The sequence below is a fragment of the Lepisosteus oculatus genome, chromosome 19 (assembly GCF_040954835.1).
Source record: "Lepisosteus oculatus isolate fLepOcu1 chromosome 19, fLepOcu1.hap2, whole genome shotgun sequence".
NCBI classification, from domain to species: domain Eukaryota; kingdom Metazoa; phylum Chordata; class Actinopteri; order Semionotiformes; family Lepisosteidae; genus Lepisosteus; species Lepisosteus oculatus.
The window spans coordinates 2,071,899-2,094,613 of NC_090714.1; the positions used below are offsets into that span (position 1 = coordinate 2,071,899).

General features: G+C 38.8%; 1 protein-coding gene across 3 annotated transcripts in view; it reads left to right on the forward strand.

Moving 5' to 3' along the window:
* ttyh3a (tweety family member 3a) overlaps window positions 1-22,715 on the forward strand; it is an 83,545-nt gene that overhangs the window by 47,844 nt on the left and 12,986 nt on the right. For all 3 annotated transcript variants that reach the window (XM_069180639.1, XM_015359781.2, XM_015359779.2), the window contains exons 6-11: window positions 1,573-1,645; window positions 3,996-4,071; window positions 15,147-15,202; window positions 17,601-17,693; window positions 19,838-19,930; window positions 21,101-21,237. In XM_069180639.1, the coding sequence (XP_069036740.1) occupies window positions 1,573-1,645; window positions 3,996-4,071; window positions 15,147-15,202; window positions 17,601-17,693; window positions 19,838-19,930; window positions 21,101-21,237 (528 nt within the window). The remainder of the gene's footprint in view (window positions 1-1,572; window positions 1,646-3,995; window positions 4,072-15,146; window positions 15,203-17,600; window positions 17,694-19,837; window positions 19,931-21,100; window positions 21,238-22,715) is intronic.

The following is a 22,715-nucleotide window of genomic DNA, read 5'->3' on the forward strand; positions in this document are numbered from 1 at the left end:
GGAAAAGAAATAACTACTCCATTTGATGTGCTGTGAGGGTTTGTACAGTCCCACAACAGCAGTAAGATACAGGGGAACTGCTTCATGGACACTCTGCTGAAAATGCTTTCTGCAAAAAGGAATTCGGAATGGGTTTGCAGCTGATGCAAATATACCTTATCCTGACAGGTATCCCGACAGCCTAGTCCCCAGACAGCATAGCCAGGGCACTTCAAGTATCTGAGAAGTAATTTCTCTGCCTGCTACTGAAAAGCCAGTCGGAGCCTGTGCTGGTCTAGTCCATCTCACAGCTCATCTGTACGCTTACTTTATGCATGGGCCAATTGTATAAGTAGAGTTTAAGTGTTAGAGAACCCTAAACTGCCACTTGTGCCCCATGTCTTTTATGTAATATCAGGTTTCTGGTTTATAATAATCTAATTTAACATTGGACTTTAACATTTATCAGTGTTGTTTCTTTTCTTGGTGAAATACTTTGTAACAGGGTGGTCTGTTGGCTTAATTGTAGGTCATGTGTAGAGCAAACTACGTTATTGCCCCCTTTGTCAGACTCATTAACACTAATGTACTTAGTCTTGCTACTGATCCTTTGGAAGACAGATAACTTAGCAGTACACAGAGACAGATGGAAGATTTGGCTATGGTGAGTTCCTGATCTTATTATCCTAAATTCTGATTACTTTAGGAAAGGGAGACAGCATGACCTCAGCCCCCTTGTTGCCTAGAGATCATGTCAAAGGCAGGTGGGGGGAATTGAAATGAATAGTGTTCAGGCTCAGGCTTGAATCATTGCTGTCTTGTCATAAAGCCTGAGAAGTTACTGCTGACCGTGGCCAGACAGCTGTTAACACTGAGCTGCAAATGGACAGTGGTCATTTCTCACAATGGAAGTTGAAGAGCTTTGGGCTTCTTAAATCTTTAAATTTAAACATAGTTAATACTAGGTTAATAAGCTGCAAACCCTTATTCTCAATGTTGTAAGGTGTCTAGTTTTAAAGTATATTTTGACTTGGTTTCAGCTTACAGTGCTTTCAGAAAGTAGTCATCACACTTTTTCAAACCCTTGTTGCAAACTTAAATGAAAATAGATTTATATGGGATTTTTTTGTCACAGTGCAAAAAGTTAAAACAAAGTTAATAAGCCACAAACCCATATTCCTGTTGTTATAAGATGTCTAGTTTAAAAGCATATTTTGACCTGGTATCAGCTTACAGTGCCTTCAGACAGTATTTATCAGCCTTTTTTACAGTTTATTTTGCTGACTTTAAATAAAAATACATTTATATGGGAATATAATGTCAAATTGGAACCACTAATCACAAGGGAGTGACTAGGCGGAAGTTAACAGAACACCTGCAGATTGAGAAAAGGCGTGCAACCCCGAGACCATGTGACAAAACATCCTCTGGTCAGATGAAGTAAAAATTAAACCCACAAAAAAACTGATGAAAACAGCTCATCTTCCCTGCATTGAAGCATGATGGAGGCAGTATCATCTAAACCAACATGCTAAGATTGTAGTTTTGATTTCTTAACATGAATGCAGATTCTCTTCATCTCTGTCTCCCCAGCGTCTGTTTGCTAGGTGTGCTGTCGCTCATTATCAGCTGGGGATCCCTGGGCGTGGAGCTCGCGGTTTCTGTGGTGGGTATCTCCATCGGAACACCTCACTGCCAGAGAGCACTCTCACACCATGTGAACTCAGGACGTTGCTTGACCGCTGCTGAAGGCTTTTGATGTTTTTAGTTATGTGCAGCTGCTGTTGACTTTTACTTCCACTAAATCGGGGCTGAATGGCTGATGCTGCCCGTGTGTTCTTTAGGAAGTGAAACGTAGATGATTCCCTGTGCTGTACGAGTGAACGTCCCATTACTACATGTACTTCACATAAGAATAATAAAAATAAAATGCTCGCCGTGCCCAATTCGGGGGTGGGAGGAGGGAATGTGAGGTGTGTGGAGGAGGATATACATTATTTTTCCCTCATTTACTGCTTCGTGAGTATCTGCCTACGTTCAGTTATCAGTTGGGCAGCACTGGTGTCTCGGAGGTGACGCATTCGGTGCTCTGCTCGGCAGTGAAGACAATCGGGCCAAGGTGAAACCGGTTGTTTGTGTGTGAGAATGCATTTTATGGTCCTGGAGAGTATTAAATGAATCCTTGGTCACAGTCCAGGCGGCTCATTGAATGTGCCAGGTAAATAATAATCAAATCTAATTTCAGTGAAGCACAGCATCCCAGTGGCTGTTGTCATAGTCCTCTTGCCCTTTGATTTATAAAAGACTCTGGGCTGCTCAGTTCATTTCGTGAAGCATACGGCCAGTCAGCTGTGCTCTCCTCTGCGTGAGGTCACTGAATTGTGGAGTGAAGAGGGTGCCAGACAGGTTTAGTTATTTGCCATTAAATGCCATCTGTGTTTTTATGAAATGTAAGCTTGTGAAATTAATAACAGTGCCCATCTCACATGCGATATTACCAAGGCTGTCTTTGCTGAATACACTTCGTAATATATTGACGTCAACGACACTAATGAATCACAAGAGACTTAGTTCCTTAATTTATCCATTGAAATTCCGAGTGGCGATTTCTCTCGCGATGACAAGCGAGTGGGTCATTAAGAGTCGTGGACAAGCCTGATTAGAATATTTTTAATTTTGTTGCAGAGAAAGCTGGCAGTTGCATGAAGGAAAAGATCATCATAATCTTTAGATTATATTCAAACTAATTCCAGACTCTTAGGATGTTCTGTTTTCCTAATGAGAACATTATCGCAGAGTTTACCAGTTGCCTGGTATCTCTATATTGAGTTGCAGATTTATGATATGATTTTGGAATTGAATGTTGTCAAACCTGTTGAAATAAATTAGCTGAGTACATTTACACTGTCACTTGCACTCCTCCCTTAAAATATATTCTACACAGCTGTGTACTTTACATGCATAAATATTCTTTGCAGCTACTGTGCTTTATTTTCATATCTTCTTATGCTGAATTCTTTAAAGAGCTACATGACCCACTTCCTAATCCAGCAGTGTTTGAATTTCTTTTTATTTTAAAACAGAACTAACAACCTGGGACAAGTTTGATCTTAAGATCCAGTTGTTAAAATAAGAAAATGTTGACTGAGAGTAGGTTAACCTTTGTTAGTTCCCAACACACTGACTTAAAAACTTAAAAATGCTAAATGGAAAACGTTTCTAGTTCTGTGGTTAGTCCTCTTTCTTTGACCTCTTTTGGCTGGGTTCAGGTTTTTGTCCTCCAGTTTAATTATCTCACAGGGCCGAAGTTGTAGTTAGGGTTAACATTGTCTGACACCTTCTGCTGTTTCTCCCATATTCTAAGAGAAACAGACAGGAAATAAAGCAGGCCCATTTGCATTATTTTATTATAACAAGAAATTATAAAATGTTTCACCAGGTCCTGTAAGCACTTAGCAAATTAGAGGCCTTCTGGTTGGATAGGAGGTACCAGCGATGGCAAGCTGTGGTTTTGATTCGATTTTTTTTCCCATGGGCCTTTTCCAAGAGTACAACCACTGCCAGCTCGCAGGTGGACTAGACAGCACACATTGTTTTTACAGCGTTCATAATTCAGATGTATTTTTATCAGGTACATTTTGTTTTACAGTCATAACAGGAGAGAATGGATTCCTTTCACATCTTTAGAAGAGAGAGGTTTTCCTGACAACCAGGATTTGGCCATTTTCTTTTTCTTTACTTGATTAATGTAAATCCTTCGCCTACTCTCTCTCAAAACTGATTATTCACCCACTGCATTTGAATTTCAAATGGTGACCTCTCCCTGCCATTTCTCTCCTTCATAACCATCTGCTTTACATAAGTTATTTAACCTAAAGATCTGAAGCTTTAGCTGTTGTGTTGTTTTTAGAGAGCAGCACTTCTTAATTTAGCTTGTTCTTCCTCCAATTTGCGAAACGTACTTGGCTTTAAGAATTTTAAACATGCTCTGCTTTGTCTGTTTTTGATCTTTCTAGAGTTCAAGTGATTTCTGCGTATCTCCAGACATGTACATCTCCAAAGTGACTGAAGAGAATCAAGTGGTCAACAAAGGTACACAGATTGTTTCTGTTTCTAATGCAAGTGTTTGTTGACTGACACAAGACTTTGCTAAATCACTGTACAGAGGCAAGCTGCGCAAATGGGCTAACACAAGCCTTACGATTCTTGGGTAAGAAGTCATTTTAAAGCATAAACAAAGCATTAACACAGGTAGGACAGACTCATACATCAGTACTTTGCCAATCACCAAATCTTTTAAAAAATATTTTCATGTTGTGTAATTACCTCCAGTTATTCATTTAATCTGCTGATTTAAACAGGTGCAAAGTTTCTATACCTTCTGTAACCTAATGTCACCCCTCATTGCTGTGCTTCAAAGATCACAGAGATCGTGATATTTTGTCTTTGTGTTTACTTTATCAGAGTACTCTACAAAACTAGAGATGAGAAGATGCATCTTCATGCGTGTCTTTTCTTGTATGGTTTAATAATGTCAACTCGACAGTCAGCAGGGGAACAGAGCATACATCTTTGTATTGTTAGAGGTTCAAATCAGCATTTTCCTTTTCCCTTCTGCGTCCTTTATATGCTAATGTCTTCAAAAGCAAATGGAGTCTGTTGACATTTGGAGACCCAGATTTCACAGTACAGAACATGTCAGGTTACAGCAGGTTTTGTTTCCCTTTTTCTATAGTGTCTTATAAACAGAGGAAGTGTCTTAAGTTACCAAGTAATGATGTCTCAAAATGACAGCAGTTTTGTTTCCCTTTTTTTCTAAGCACATTAAAACAATATACAGAATACTTTTGTGTTCATATTTTGCTTTGTGAAAGCTTGTTCCCTCTACCAGTAATTTTGATGAAGTAGAAATAATGTATTCAGATTTTTTCAGGTGAACTTATTTCAACGTATTATATATTCAGAACTGTAACAACTGTCCAACTGAATACTATACTACCATGTGAAGGAAGCTGGATGTCTCCACCGATAAGAAAATCATAAAAATTAAAGTGTACTGATTGCACAGGTATTCAGTCCCTTAAAGTCAGTGCTTGGTTCAAGCGCTTTGGCAACAATTCCGGATGTGAATATGTTTGCCCATTCTTGCTGCTCCAGTTCTGCATGCTCATTCCACTTATTAAAAGCTGATCGGCAACTTGGAACTGATCTTGCAACCTAAACTGTGGTTATCTATTGTACCACTTCATCCGCAACTTGTTTTGAAAGCTCCTCAGTCTTCACGGCTGGTTTATTGTATCACTATATGGGCTGTGCCTTCCAATATCTAACTGAAATAGCAGACACAAATGCCATTACTTTCAAGTAAAACTTCTTTGGTCGCTCACTCAGACCATGTCTCTAATGTTATGACCTTTCAAGCAGATCTTTAAGGTTTTGTAGTTGCTTTGTAGAACTGATGTCGAATACTTACACAATCCAGAATATTCTAAATGAGAAGTTGTATAGTTAAATATCTGAAAATCTGACTTGTTTACGTAATACTGTCATCATTTTTAAGATGAACGGTTTGGAGCTGATTGCGTTGATTTCTTAATATTTCTCATAATAAATAGTTCAAACTGTCATTTTCAAAGTTTAAAAGGGTCAGGATTTCATTCTCAGACAACGTCAAAATGTAATAACTTTGCAGGGGGTGCAGACTTGATCAAAGCGCTGTATTAATTGCGCTACTTGACTCAAAAAGTAAAAATAAAGTATTCTGCTTTATGTGCATTTTTTTGGGCCTTAGAAAAAATCGGACTGTTCAGTTGATGACAGTGTGTATAAAGAGCAGATTTGGCAATCGCATTGCCCCAGGAAACAACTCCTTTGTATTGTGGGAACATTCCATGATACGAGGGAATGAACTTGACCTGTCTGGGGGAAATGCAGTACTTTAGGGACTGTGCTGCAAAAAAATGAGAGTCCATTTTTTTATATTGGCAAGAGAAACAATGTGCGTGGTCTGAAAGGAGCGCATCTCATCCCATAAATCAGTACACAAAAAAGCTTTAAAATTAACAGATTTGAGAATGGACTTGAATCTGCTGCATTTTAACTGTTATATTTTAGCTTCTTCGCTAGGGCGTGTTACTTATTACCTGGGCGTCAGGGTAACACAGTGGTTACCAGTGCTGCCTCACAGCAGTGGGGCCTCAGGTTCTGTTCCAGACCTGGGGTGCTATCTGTGTGGAGTTTGTATGTTCTCCCTGCATTGGTGTGGATTTCCTCTGGGTGATCTGGTTTCCTCGTACAGTCCAAAAACAGAATAAGTGGCTTCTGGGGAAACGGGGCCTGGTGTGAGTGTGTTTGTGTCTGTGTGCTCTGTGATGGAGTGCAGTCCCGTCCTTGTGCTTGCTGGGATAGGCTCCAGCTCTCCCATGACCCTGAACTTGGAGGTGGTTAGAAAATGGATGGATGTCGCTTATAACCATCTTTGAGTCCAGAGTTTGCGTGCTCTTTGTTTATCAGCTCAGCACCAGAATGTGTCAGAACTACCTTTTGAGAATACTTTATCTTGTACTGTTGTAAAAACCTCTAAAAGTTTAGTCTTTTGATGGTTTTCGAGAAATTATTACTCGATATTTACGGAGGGGAGATTTGAGAATGTTTTTTTTTTTTTTTGGCTCATGTGCAAAAGGGAGACCATTTGTTCTTCAATCCTGGACTGAGAAGTACTGCATCTACGGAAACTGCCTATTAAAATGAGACAGAAAGTTAGACTATTACTTCGAAACATTTCCTCTTCTTTTAGTGTAAAATATATCATTTTCCCCTCCCACTGGAGCCAGCGAAACATAGTACTGTTATTCTTGGGATGCTAAAATTATATTGCCTTTATTGTGCAATGCCAGGTCTGTGTTATACTCTAAACGTGACTATAAATGGCCTATTCAAGCTACAGCAAGGCAGAAATGTGGATGTTGCCTTGCATTTTAAGTGTCGCTGTAGTTCCTCCTACTTTTCCTTGGGGGTAATTGAACTATCTGCTTCTCTTATGAGCTGTAAAATTGGCAAAGGCAGAACCCAGGGGGGGAAAAACGCATAATAGAAATGCAGCAAAATGAAGGAGAGATGGAAGGAGGTGGGGAGGATCATGCCTGATCCTTCGTGTGAGTCACCTTCTGACCTTCAGTCTGCCAGGCCTTTCAGTAAATACACAGACTTTCCTTTCTCTTCTTAGCTCTCGTTTTTTCTGGCCTTCGTTTTCTCTGGGCAGCAGGTTTAAACCTGTTTCAGCTCGTCTCTCCTGTTTGTCATTTCCCTGAGGTTTTACACCATTGTTACCTGATGTTCGAGTAACGATGATGAAAAAGCAGCAACAGCCTCTTCATTTTCCTCAGACAGCCTTAAGTTATTTTCTTGAAAATAGGAATTTGAGGCACGTTTAAGGTTAAACTACCAATGACCAGTTTGACCAATATGTACAGTAGGTGATCTTTTTATTTAATATCCATTCCTGGATCATTGAAATACTGATGGTACAGATTTATAGCCTATTTTGTGAGACTCAACCACTCCACTGAGTGCTGACTTTGAATTGAATTCTTAAAATGCAGGAAAATGTTTGTCACTGAAGAATTTAAGTATTCAGATTTAGTTTCTTCTTTTGTTAGTCTTTGCTCTGTTGTTTTTTTTTTTGAGCAGTGGGGAGTGAGCTTGTAAGTGGGGAAAAAAACACTCTTTTTTAAAAACTGCCATAAACATACAATTATATCATGTGTTGCTTCAGACGATAATAGATTGCAAAGGGAAAAAAAGTCCTCCACCCTTATTTAAAATAGATAAGCTCATGTTGTTTCGGTTTTTTTTTACATCTCTGGAAGTGTGTTTTAATAATCAGGAAGGGAGGAAAATGGTAACACATTCAAGGCCAGAGTTTTGAAAAATGTCTTTGTTTCTGTGTCTGTATGTGGCACAGATAAGTGATTCTTTTTCTGTTTACATATCCTTAGGCTATAAATCCTTTACTAACTCTTCTCTCTCCTTAATTAGGTCATTTCATTTTGGGGATTTTTGTCAGCTCCCTTTATTTTCATTCAGATTATAGCAATTTGCCCTTGAAGTGCTTCCTAACTCACTGGAATGAGTATCCGGGGAGAAAATTTAAACAAGGTGAAGCCTGGCCTTCTGCTCTACTCCATAGCTTGTCTCTTCTCCCGGAACAGTTTTGGAATCACAGCAGCCTTATAAATCTAATTTGCTTGCAGTCTGATCAAATTTGCAGTTGTTCTCCAGGGAACGAACTAGACATATCATTACTGTAAAAGCCTAACAGCTGAAGTAATCATTGTGCCTGTCATTTTATTAGTTGACCTGTTTTTTTCCCCTGTTTGCTTCTCATCAGGTATCTTAATGACGGGATTATTAGCATTACTATGCTACACATGGAAGATGATTATTAGATTACTATTAATACAGTCATCCTTAAGGCATTTCATTATGTTCTAAAAGGACAGACCATTGAATTTAGAACATATAATCTGTAAACGATATCAGAAATTTTTACAGAAAAATCAAGATCTTGTTTTTCCTTATCCCACCAAGTAATTGCAAACTTTACAAAGCAAATGTTTTAAGAACGAGTGGGCAATAATGTGCATGGGTGATACAACTATCCAATTCCCTGAGATGAGTGATGTCCCCAGGGGCTGGAGATGTGAGATTGTTGATAGATTCCGGTAAGACAGCTCTTGTGCCCACAAGGCTCCATTCATCCATTTTGCAGTTGGGCTGTTATTAGATATTTATTCTAATTTTACAGTGGGTTGATTGATTTTTTAATTGATTTCTGTAAAGATTAGATTTGGCTGTAGCACAGCTACAAGAAGATGGATTGGTTTCCTCCTGCAGAATTTGCTCTGTGAACTATTTGTTTTGCGTGGACACTGTAATGTGCATGGGAAGTGTTGCACCCCCACCTGCTACTTTCGTTCGGTTAATTGTGATGGTCTTTGTAGTGCCCTAAAAAAATCTAATGCTGAGAGAATTTGACATTGCAGTACAGTACAAGTTTCAAGGTCTAATGGGTTGTCAGATTGTTCTGTCCCAGATGAATGATGAGAGTGTCATTTCAAGCAGCATAGCGTTCTTTTATTTTGATTTTTTTTAAGATGGAATGTGCCTCTCAAATCCAAAATTAAATATTTGTAAGTGGCTGGGATGGTGTTTAGACCTTTGAAGAAATTGCACTTCTTATTTTTATGGCGGCACAGTGGTGAGCATTCCTGCCTTACAGCATTTGGACCATGTGTTCAATTCTGCACCTGGGGTGCTGTCTGTGTGGAGTTTGTATGTTCTCCCCATCTTTGCATGGGATTCCTCTGGGTGCTCCGGTTCCCAGAGAAATACTGGGAGGTTCATTGGCTTCTGAATAAACTGGCCCTGGTGTGAGTGTGTGCGTGTCTGTGTCTGTATGTGGCCTGCGATAGCCTGTGTCCTTCCTTGCGCAGAGGAGGCGATGCCTGCTGGGATAGGCTTCGTCTCCTCTGCGACCCTGAACTGGCAGAAGTGGTTAGAAAATGGATGGATTATATATCTAATTCTCATATCTCAAGGTGCCCGTTGTTGCACTCTTGGGTTCATGTTGAGACCCCTTTCCGAGTTCCCTTTGTTTCATATTTTTAAATGTCAGCTTTGGAAAGGTCATCTCATTTATTAGACTTGTCCGTCCTCTCTCTATACTGTCCTCAGACCTGCCCGTCTATGACGAATGCAGATCTGTCATTTGATAGGCATACTGTACGATCAGGCAGAAAGACCTTCAATTTACCTTTTAGAAAAATACCAGTATTTTATTTTGTGGGCTTTTTGCATTCATTCCCTTTTTTCAGGTCGTCGAAACTTCAGTTTATTTGGGGTTTTTGAAATGGTGGTCCTGGTTTCAGGGTCTGAGAAGTGAAAAAAGGAAGAATTCCTCTGAATTCAGATGTTATAATATCCAAATGGGGATTAAATGATCTTGCTTACTGTTGTTAGTCTAATTATTTAGAGATACATGGTTAATACCTGACGAGGCTTCTCCTTCTTGATGAGTCTGTAAAGTTTACAGTTGAAGATGTGTATACTCTTGACCTGAGCAGATTATTCTGTCATCCACAGGTCTGGCTTCAGTTTCATTATACTTCATAAAATGATAATATCTGTGGTCAGAAAAGAGATTACTTCTGTCTTCCAATTACTGGAATCTTATGACTGTAACAGGTGTGCACTGAATCCTCAACTCTAATATGAATGTAGTTTTTAATGAGACTTTTTTATTTTATTCAGCATGCATTTCTATGTTTATGACAGTACTAAGAGTGAAAATACTATTTCAGTCTTCTAAGCCTACAAAAGGGAAGTCAGTGAGGTACCAAGCTAAGCGCATATTTCTAAGCAAGGCTACATTATTTAAAAGTGATTAAAAATTCAGATATCACATCACACACCATAAATATACCCATAGAAATGGAAGAAATAAAGCATTAGTATTACAATTACTGCCCTTGTGTCATTGAAAAGGACTTTTTCATATCTATTTTCTGAAGTCCAACAGATGGTGATTTAAATGTAACATTTAGTGATTTTTGTTTAAGTTGGGTGATGCTGTAAGTATCTCTTTGGGTACAAAGGGAGTTATTATTCTTGAAAAACTGCTTGTGCTGAGAAAGTGTTTTTTCTGGCAGTTTTTCACCTCTTATCAGACAATACCCTTCTTGTGTGGTTGCACTATAATTTTTTCTTATCGGTGCTTTAATTTTTTTTGTATGGCTGTGCTGCCTCTTATTTTAGATCCCACAAGAAATGATAAATGCATCATTTGAAGTTATTACATATTAAGTAGTAATAAAACCTATAAACTGAGAAGCCCATTCAGATTGTTCTGTATGACTATCCATGGATATAAATTAATAGCCACTTTATTTTAGTTGTCAGTGGCATGATGACATTGTTTATTATGCAGACAAGATGTAAAATAGCTCAGCTATAACTGGGCTGGAATACAGAGCTCCTTCTAATAAATCTCTTTAATGCTTTTCTGTTGCTGTAACCAGCTCACAGCTAGAGGTGTGCATGCATAAGAATCAATCCCTGGATTAATCTTGATTCCTATGTGTAGTTACACAATTTAAACAGAATCCACATAGCCACTAAGGCATGTTTTGATCTACCCCACATTTGACTAATAATGGGCTGAATATTTAAAATTGTGCATTTAAATGTATAATTGCAAATGTATTAATGCAACTTTTTTTCAGGCAGAAAGTAATTAAAAAGGGTTAATCAGAGTGCAATTGAGTGTTCAGTTAAATAACCGAGAAACCATCTGGTGTGCAAACCATTGGACACTGGGGTGTTGAGGACAAGGATTAGAAAACCTCATATGATCTCTCATCTGCAGAGGTGAGAGGATTCTCTGTAGCGCAGGATGTAGGATCTCCGGCCTTGGTCCTGGAGGGCCAGTGTCTCTGCAGGTTTTCGGCTCTAGTATAGCGTTTGATGCTTCTCTGTTGGGTTCAGTAAAACTATTTTACTCATATCACCACAATCTGGATTATTAATAGAAATTTGGAACAACATTGGTCCTAATACAGATATCTGGGGTACACCGCTAATTTTCTCCAATCTGATGCCCCATTATGTGTACTTGTGCGTTTTCTATTATTTAATTTGTTTTTGGTCTACAACAAGCGTGGCTTTGTTTGCCATTCGAGAATTAATATTTGAGGAGTGTCATCGAAAGCATTTTGTAAATCTAAATATATGATATCACTGTAAAATATATAATCACAATTGAACTCGAGTTTTTTTTCCTGCTTTAAAGGTAAATGTGGACACACATGGAAAACAGGTTAGTTGTGGAAATTCTGTTAAGATAAGGCTAAACATGGAGAATACAGTATCTGAATGAAGCTGCCTTTGTTTTACATTTAATTCAAGAGTTGATTTGTTCATTTTCTTATGTTTCCGATTCATGCAGCTACAATAGAATGCTCTGGTCTTTTTATTCAGCAGAAGTGGCATGCGGTAGTTTATTTCATGGAGTAAACAATGCCTTTTGTATGCTGTGATCTTGTGTTATTGTATTAATCTGATTTAGTACTCTTGCATCTTGTACATAATAATAATCTTCTGCATATTATTGATTCTGTCTTCTACTGACTGTAAAGAGTGTGGGTTTGTTAGAGATGGGAGTAGTGGTTAATTCTAACAGTGCTTTAAGTATTTGAACTAATTTTACTAGGAGTGGATTGCAGTAATTCATTTTTAAAAGTGTCTTGAGTGTTTAAAACCTGAGCTGAGGTTTTCCCCAACAGCACATCTATCTAGCCACATCCTAGCTTATCTGACCTAAGCTTGACCAAGCTGTGTTGAAGCCTGTGTGAGTAACATACTTTTCTGTGTGGGAATTCAATTGTATTAATGTCATTCACTGATTTGTGAATTATGCATCCTCTTGTTTAATTTTATGGGTGACCCTCCTTGCTCTTATGCTCTTGTACAGTAGGTATCATAACTGGTTTAGCATCTTAACATTCTGGGTAGAGGCCTTCAGTTCTGTGTTACCTTCAGTAAATGAAGCATTGATTGTACTGTAATCGATTTAAATATAATTGACTAAGCAGAGAACAATAAAATAGTCAATAAAAGCTTAAAATGACCTATTCAAACTCTAACCTCACGTTGAGCAGTAGTTACTTGTTTGTGAATGTTCTTCAGTTTACACCAACAAACACTACAAAAAGTATTTAGTTTTTGTTGTCTTTATTTCTTAATGAACTGTAAAGATGTAGTGAGATCAGTCTGAAATATTTAAGCTCTTTTTGTTACAGAAATATATGATGAGACAGTTGTAGCAAAAACTGTACTTAAAGGTGATCTTGGTATTGGCTTAATGGGCTAACCCTTTAATCCTCTTCATTACTTTAAGTGCTTTACAGCAGATGGGTTCTGTTTTGTCAAGGAAGTGCAGTTCAGATGTGATCTTTCAGCATGATCAGAACAGAGTACCCTAGCCTTTTCTTTTGTAATGTTGCCACTCCCTTTGTTTAGTTTGTGTATTTATTTTGTGGGCAGTCAGACTAATTTAATTATTAAATAATTTACAGAGGAGTATCTTAAGTCTTATTGCTACTCCAAACCATAAACCAGTTGAACTTTTACCTTTGCAGCATAGTGTGATATACTTCATGAGTCATACCCTGTGTGGGATGTTTGTGGAGATACAAAGTGATTTCGAAGAACAGCCTTGTGAATAGGCTTTTTTGTTTAACTTTGTGTGTTAGTCTGTCGTGAATGCATGGTTTTATTTCAGATCTTTCGAAAGCCGATTTCTCATCCAGGACCTTCATGGATAAAAACGATTTTAAAACAGAGCACACTAAAATACATTGTAATTAATAGTAAGTAATAGTCAAAATGGTTTGTGCTTTTGTGCAGTTACCTTCACACCTGGAAACAGCAAAGCCTGAAAAGAAACAGAGCCGGTTGTATTTAAATGGGGTATTTTGTTCTTCAACTCATTCCAGCTGCTCACTTTACATCATAATAGAACTCAGGGTTTTGAATTCTGTGCTAAGGTATACAAGAGACAAATGATAACAGAAGCCCAAGATCCATTATTTACAATTCTAGTAGGACATCTCTGGAAGTAATGTCTTATGTTTTAAAGGCAGAACATCCTTAATTGTATATAACAAATTAATGGTTCTATGACTAGGGAGCAGTGTCTTACTCTCCACTGAACATTATTTTCCCCCTTTTGTAAGTTAAAGCATTATATATAGCACATTTTTTTTGTCAGATTTCCCAGGGAGACAATGATTATGCGCTTGTAGTTCTGTAGGAAATGAGTTTCTGTCACAGATGTGAAAAGAATGCGTTACCATTTCTGACAGGAAGCTTTAATTATTGCTTACAAAGCACAGGGTTTTCATCTGAAAACTCTTAAAATCTCCAGTTCACTCTCTATTTTGTTTCTGTAAAAAAATACAGCTAAGATGATCTGGTATGAGTGTTTATTATTATAAATTAAGTCATCTGAAACCAGGAAGAGACTGTCTTTGCCTGGCTGCCCTTATGAATATATAATGAAGTAGGCAATTTGGCAGGTATGGCGAATCACATCCAATTTGAGCAAATTACATTTTTATTTAAATGTGCTACAGTAACTAAGGTAGTAGGGCATGTCGGAGAGTGAAAGGCAACAGGCCTTCTTGTCCTCAGTGGATTGATGTGAGCAATGTTGCACATCATTTTTATGGATCTCTAGGCAGCTTTTTCCCAGGTTGTTTTTCTAGGGAGCTGTCTAATACAAGGACATAAAGGAAATAAGAATTTATCGGAACACCCTCAGTCATGGCATAGTGCCATTTTTTTCCCACTGGATACTGCCCCTACAGTTCATCTTTTGCTCAGAAATGGTCCTTGCAGGTTTCTTCTGGAAAGTAGTAAATGGAACCTGGGGGAGAAACTCAGAAAAATTGGGCTGTGGTGGTAAGGAAGTGAGAGACAAGTTTATGCATCATCTGATCTAGTGGGAGAAGCTACCAGGTACCAGGCAATTTGCAGTAAAGGCAGAAAATGAAGCTCATTAGTTTGCATGAGGGTAACGGCTGTACGTTACATCATTGTAAAAACTTGTAGTTGCTGCTTCAGGCTTGGTGAGAAACGTGTTCTTTCCAGTAATTAATGAAACAATTTAGTTTCTGAAACACTAAAACACTAACTAAACTTTATCTTGTGTCCATTATAGACATGTACAGAACTTGTTGTTGTAAACCGATGCTTGAAACCTGTGTTGCAAACTGTAGAGTTTGTGTTCTGGAGACTTTTATATGAAAGTTTACTTTCATGCATATATATATATACCTTATCCCCCGCACTTCTGTTTCCTGAAGAAATCAACAAACATGCCTCATAGAACGTGAACCAATTATCTGTACACCATTAAAATCATTTTTTAAGTTCAGTTACCCCTCTGTACGTGTGTGAAAGGTAACGCAGGACACAATCTAAGACTTGAATTCGAACTCTTTCATAGCATGTGAAACTGTATTAATTGACTTTTCAGTACAGCTGCCTCAGAAGTCAGGAATAACAATGAGCACCCATGCTTACGTTCTGCTTTTAATGTCTTTCAGACATTCTGGAGTATTACCTGAAATGCAGCTTGGGGCTGCCAAACCCTTTTCAGCAGGTAAGTCTGCTCAGTTCTTGGTAGTTCCTTTCTTCCATCTTTCCATCATTCATTTTCGAACCACTTTTTCCAATTCGGGGTCACGGTGGGGCTGTAGCCTGTCCCAACAAGCAACAGGCACCCGGCCGGGTACACCTTGGACACCAGGGTCCACCAGTCCATCGCAGGGACAGACACACACACGGATACAGTACAAACCAATTACACATGCCAGCATGTCCTTGGACTGCGAGAGGAAACCAGAGCCCCCTAAAGGAAACTCACTCAGACACAGGGAGAACGTACGAACTCCACACTGACAGCAACCCAGGTCCAGAACTGAACCCAGGTCGCCGTGAGGCCGCAGTGCTACCCACTTCATCACTGTGCCACCCTAGCTACATATTTAAGACGCCTAATTGACTTGACCTGGTAGTGCCTACCACAAAAATTTGCAGTGCAAGAAATAATTACATGGTAGTTAATTACCTTTTGGAGCGCTCACTTTCAATTACCATTTCATCAATAGCAAGCTAAAGATGTGTTTGCCAGATTTATCAGATAATTGGCAGTCATCCATGTAATACATGCACATTCCATCAAAGAGGCCCACTGGTCTCCTTAAGTCTAACAAATCCTTGGTAATGATCTCATAATTTAGGATGAGTGATGCATTATAAATTAAATGTAACTGCAGTTGTCAGATTTTAGTGCCCACTCGTTCATTTAATTGAACCTGTTGCAGGTCAAAGTAGGATCCACTAAACCTTGTTACAAGGAATCACTGAAAAAAAGAGTTCAAAGCCAAAGAAAATGCATAAGTAATAAATGAAGGTATGAGGGGATGTTCACTGAGGACTGGTTAAATTGTCATACGTCATCTGTCAGTTTATATAAAAAGGTGACAGTACTGTTGGAGGTACAAATTGAGTACCAATTAAATACATTATTGTCAGATGCACAGAAATACGTTTTTCTTATTTTTCTTGTTTTTTGATTGATTTAGGACTAATTAAAGGGGATCTGCAACGCTGTTTTTGTAGTTTAGGGTCAGAAATAATCAGCATAGCTTAGTGCATTTCAGACCACAGTGAAAGTAAAATGTAACGTGTTAAACCTCCAATTTACATCACAAAATAGCTGCCATTTCCAGGTATGAGCAGTGCCATGGTTTGCGATTCAGAATGAGGCAACAAAACATCTGGTGATGTGAAGAGGCCCTAGGACACTGTAAGCATGCAGGCTTGTGAATACAGCTCTCAACTTGGAGCCCTGTAAAGTTAGGAGTAACTGAAATCAGACATGTATTTAAAAAAGCCAAATAGTTTCGATTCTTTTTTTGCACACAACATGTCAGCTATCAGTGGGGAAGAGAGCAGATTAATGCAGCCAATATATAGATGGGGATTATGAAGAGGCCATGATTGGTAAAGGACAGGAGACATTTGGCCAGAATACCAGGGTAACACCCCTACTCTTTTCAAGAAACGCCCTGGGATTTTAATGACCAAGGAGAAGGATCTGAAGGATAGTGTTTTTTTCACAGCTGTCCCCATCACTGTACTGGGGCATTAGGACCCACACAGACTGTGGGGTGAGCGCCCCCTATTGGTCCCACTAACACCTCTTCCAGCAGCAGCCTCAGCTTTACCAGGAGTCTCCCATCCAGGTACTGGCCAGGCTCACACCTGCTGGTTTGCCAGTGGTGAACTGCAGGGTGTTCTAGCTGCTGACAAAGCAGTGGACTCACTGCAAACTATAACATTCCCTGAAAAATGTTGTTTCAGCACTACAATTGAATGCAAAACTAGGATCCAATTGTTATGCCTCCTTTCTATCAAGATGATTCAGAGTTCTGCTGGCAGAGTGAAGCGAATATTGTATTGGTTATATACTTCAGGAGACAGTGATGTTTGAATGCACAGATTTTCTCAAATATTAATGCATTTTAAAAGCTGGGAGAGCATATATGCAGCTTGCTTTTAACGGATTGGAGACTTTTCATTCTTCCTAAGCATGGCTGTGTTTGTTTCAGGTTTGTGCACACACACACTGTTTGCTGTCTTTCCTCCTACATAAATAATGCAGAATAAACCTTCACTCACCAGAAGCTAATGTATTAACACATTCTGAGGTGCAAAAAGGATGTCTTATTGAGCTCATGAATTATTGTAGCATGCTTTACTTGCAGTGTCTTTGGTATTCAGCTTGTTTACTTTGGCAAAAGGCATTTGCAAAGTTTTTGTTTTTATAATTACTGCTGAGAGACTTCAATGTTGTTTTTTTTCTCCTGTACCCGAACTGCATCGTCAGCTGCTAGAGTTCCATTATTCAATTTTCCAGTGAGGAATGCTCCCATTCCATATTTCCTGCATTCCGGTGGATAGTGATGGATGGCTTGTCTTTGAAACTATTGCAGAAGCTGTCAGGAAGTCACAAGGCCTTGGTCGAGATGCAGGACGATGTGGCAGAGCTGCTTCGCTCAGCAGCTCGTGAATATCCACAGACCAAGGTGTGTATCGACTACAGCACTGCGCTCTAATGCTGGTGACTAAGGGCCTCCATCTCAAAGGCCACTGAGAGCTTCCACACTTGAAAAGGTGCAGCTTTTCAGTTTCCATCAGGATTGATAAACACCAACCTTTTCTGGGTGTTTGAGTAATTGCTGGGTCTTGAAATAATTCTTAATTGATGTTTTTCTTCCTAGCATGTTGGAAATGCAAACCATGGTAAATAAAAATAGTATTTAACCCTCTGTAAGAGATGGATATTAAGGGGAAATAGTTATTAGGAACATATTGTATTGGGAATATTTTCTATATTTCTATTTTAGATCTTTCAACAAGTGTTTTGAGTTCATACTGCATTTAGTGTTTTCTTTTAGTGTTTTAGTGTTTCAGAAACTAAATTGTACATAAAAAACAGAAACCAAAACATTTTGGCAATGGCATCTGAAACCTAAATATTACTTTAGTAATAGTGCATTTGCGAAAGGAATACCCTTATGCTGTAAATTATACTAAGAAGGCAGTCTTTATCTGCTGTGCTTTTAAAACTAAACCAGTTAAGGATAGATTGCTTTGATTTTCACTTCTGTGCAATCCCTTGAGAGCAAATGTTCAGAGAAACTGTTTTTTCATTATCCAAAACAAGAAACATTGTGATTTTACATTAAGTATATTACTTAGTGAATATGATGTATAGAATATAGAAGGTAATATATCAGTAGCAATTTATGGGAAAATGCAGCTCAGTAACAAAGGACGAACGCAGAAAAATTATCCTTTTTAATAATTGATGGAATTAAGAGATCCAGTGTCATTGTTTTTCATGACATTCAAATAACAATAAAACAGCTGAAATTATAAGAGCTATACTGTAGAATTATTTTGCATGACCAAAAGGGTTTATCCATAATGCTTTCATAGAAAATAAAATGATCTTGACAAGTTTAGCTTTGAAAAAATAACATCTGCCTGGGGTTTTTTTTTTCAGATTGTAGTCGCTTGAAAGTTAAAAATGTCCTGAACAGTATTTCTGCACTTGAGAATACCTCCACAAATTGGGGGAAAAAAGCCACATTTTACTGCTCTGAGTTACAATTAGACGGCAGTCATCTGGTGGTTTGTCTTCTTCCCGTTTGGCATTTGTCTCTCTTTATTTTAGATACACATCAACACCCAACATGTGTGGTGTAATTATGACATTACAGGAAAGTGGGGGGTAGCTTGTTTTACAGGAGTTTTTTTACAATGAATTTATTTTCCAAAAGATGGATCATTATCAGGTTATGTAGGTGGGTTGGAAGGGTGATAAATGGAATTGTTTTTCTGTGTTATTTTGTAGAGACAGTATTACACAAAGCTATTACACACATGTAAGAATGTTAACCTTACTGACCTCACAGCGATTTCTGCCCATACAGCTACGTTCAGTTTCTTTTTAGTACCTTTTTTTTGTTTCTGTAGGGCTGTCTCCTTCTCTCTCAGCGAATAGTGTTTTTGTTCTCTGCTGATCTCTTAACTCTCCATTCTGTTTAAAAAAAAAGTGCTGCCTGACACTTTTTGGACTTGCAAAAAAGAAAGAAAGGAATCCATTTCACTGGAATACATTTGTGGACAGTGCTGAGTTTACTAAAAGGGAGACCTGTTTACCACAGGTTTCAGGGAACTTGTCAGTTTTGAGTTCTGAAGTTTTTTTTCCCCCCTAAGTTCTGCTCTTGTGAAAGTCATAAGCTGCCTCATTTTTCTAAAAAAAAAAAAAGAAGTCGTGTGGTGTTGTGACCCAGGCCCCTTGTATACAGTTCTTCCAGGTTTTCATTGCGGTTTGGTACTTTTCTGTACTGTTTATTAAGTGTATTTCTGAATCATGGTGTTACTGAGAAATGAAAAAAAAAACATTAAGAATCTTCATCTGAGGTGTTACTCTGGGAGGAAATGCTTGCCAGAGAGGTGAACTGGTGTGCCTCTGAGGGTTTGAAGGAGACTTTTTCCATGTACCAATGGTTGGTCTACAAGGCACTTGTACTAAAATTCATTTCTCGATTTATTTGGAGTTGTCACGCATTTAAATCTATGCCACAAAGAGAGAAATGCTCCTGGTGGTGTTTTCGTTCACTTCTTGTTGCCCATGACAGCTTTGGTCCCATGCTTTCAGAGAAATTTGGAACAAATCCAAGGGGTGTTGAACTCGACTGAGATTGGCCTGCACCAGCTTACTGCCCTCGTGGACTGTCGCAGCTTGCACATGGTGAGTGACTCTTGCATTATGTCTGCTCAGCGGAGCTCACTTTTTAATGAACTATTCAGGAGCAAGCACAATAAAAAGACTTTTGGATCCTTTTTTTTACCTGTTCTGTTCAAGGCCATAGTCCCAAGTAAACCAGAAGCTTCATTGAAGTCTGCCCGCAAATCATTTTAAGAGACATTGCCCAGTCAACTGCTGTATTGTATCTGTAGCGTTCATACAGATGTATGATTGACAGATGTACATATCCCAAGCGTAAATATCCCTAAAGATCACTCTTCTGCTTCTCCTAAAGGAAATGTACTGAATATTAAAAAGCCTTTTGTAAACTTCACCAGCAAGGACATTTCCAAATTCAGGGGAGAGCTCTCTCTTCCTTCTGTGAAGTGAGCAGATTAACGAGGCAAATCATTCGAGATGCAGCTATAGGCCAGTCATCTCGTTAATTAGGACCCATTAATTTCAGTTAATCATCTGTGTGACTGTTGAAATGAAGCAAACCTGTTGTTCAGTTACCTTCATGGTTTGATAGACAGAGCCTGCCTGGTGAGATCTTTGCATATATGGCTGTGTTTCCTGGTAAGAGTGCTGACTGCCTTGGGCTTGACTGTTTCTCATTGTCTGCACTGGGGCAGTTCTTCTGCATTGAGCTCAAGTAGGCCGGGATCCATCAACACCAGTGGGATTCACGTTAGTACACCATCCTCACTTCTTTAGATAAAGGTCAATGAAAAATCACAGAGGAGCAAAGGTTTCTAAAAAAAAAAACTATATACATGGATATGTCACGTATGTATTTTATAAAGCCCTCACACCTTTCCGGTTGGTCAGCTTCGTTCTTCCTCATAGGGGTTCTGGTTGTCTTTACATTTCTGCCACATTAGTCAAGTCATCCCGATAGCTCACACACCAAATAGATTTCTGCAACAACCTTTCCTGCCACCAGCAGGGAAACCTGAAACGGAGGAGTCGTGAAAACTAAACTGAGCACAGGGGGCTTGTTCTTACACAAAGGGCTGTGGGCGTCTGGAACAAACTGTGTTTTGTCAAAGCCGAAACCCAGGCTTATTTAAATGAACAGCAACATGGGATCTTCATATCAATGGGCTACTTGTACCAGACGAGCCGCATGTTTTTTAACCTTCCTCATGTCCTTGTGTTTTTCTTGTGTAGGACTATGTGCAGGCTCTCACGGGCCTGTGCTACGACGGGGTGGAGGGCCTGATTTACTTAGTGCTATTCTCCTTTGTCACCGCGCTGATGTTCAGCTCCATAGTCTGCAGTGTCCCTCACACCTGGCAGCACAAGAGGTAAGACTCGCGAGTTACTCAGGTACCACCTCTCACACTGATGAGTCTTTGTGTGCATCAGGACAGCAGGTGTTGGCTTGGTTTTGTGTTGGGAGTAACTCGCCAAGCACCCTGGAATACTGTATGTACCTGCCTGAGCACTTGAATTTCCAGCAATTTGGCTTCACAGCTGGGACCACCAGATTAGAGACAATGCATACAGTATGATGAAGTGGTGGGGATTTCTTACTGCTTGGTCATAGAAACACAAAGCTTTAGCTCAGAATCAGTTTTGCAGAACATGCATTAATCTGGCAGAAGCTAGAGGTAGACAAATGGGAAAGTAAGGTCTTCAGTTCCTGCTTTTGTGCAGTGCATGTTTAAAGAACATTTTTGTTCCATGACTATCTTGAATAAATAGATTTGAAGTGATGCTTTCCATTTTACTTCTTGTGAAAAGCCGACAGGGTGAGCTCTATAATGGTGGTAGCTGAATAGTTGACCTTCAGAACAGATACACGTGTGGCACTAGGTGCAATAAATGTTGTAATCCTTGCGTGACAGCGTGGGTTAAGTCTGTGCTCTCATGTTTCATGCTACAGTGATCTCCTGCTGAACTAAAATGGATGGTGTAGCTAGTATGTGACACAGGAGAAAATCACATTTTTAAAGCATCTTGTGGGAGTTGCATATTAATGTCTTTTCAGAGGGGGAGAAACACTGTTGTTTTTGGAGCAGTCACACAAATCATTAGAATTTTTTGTCTTTTCTTTAATGCTTGCATTTTAACTCTGTGTACACAATAAGGTAGCTGGCTTGAAAATTAGCCCATCAGTAAATATTTCATCTAGCGGATGGTGTTGAACATTAATTGATGGACAGGGACAATATCAACCTCCCAGGATACTCCACTGTTCAGTATTTCGGAAGATGGTACTTTGTATTTGCACACAGTAAACCACAACCTGACCTTAAAGGTATGTACAGTAGGTAACTTTCCAGGGTAGGAGGAAAAGGGAATGCTGAGGTGTGTATGTATGAAGATGTTGAAATTGTAAAATTTTAATTTGATGTGACATATTTATAGAATGTGCAGGAAGTCATTGTTGGTAAAAAGAAAAATACCCAGCGTCTTTATTTGCTGCTCTACACTTGATTGCATTTTAGCACGCTGATGTGTACACCACTGTAATCTGTAACTGAAGGAAAATGGATTTCTGGATCTCTGTGTTGTTTGTTTGCTTTAATGGCAATTTTAATATTTTCATTGTGGATTCTTTTGACTCGCATAAATTAAAAACAGAAAAATGAAGACCAACAATAATTTTAAGTGTTGTACTTAAGAAACTTCCTTGATGGCAAATACTTGTTTTTAAATCTAACATCTTTAACCTTAGAACAATAAAAATAAATTAGGCCATGTCCTTCTGCATAGGAGAAGTAGAGATGGATAGAAAATTGCTGGTGTTATGAAGTGAAGGAATGGTTTTCTTTTTCAG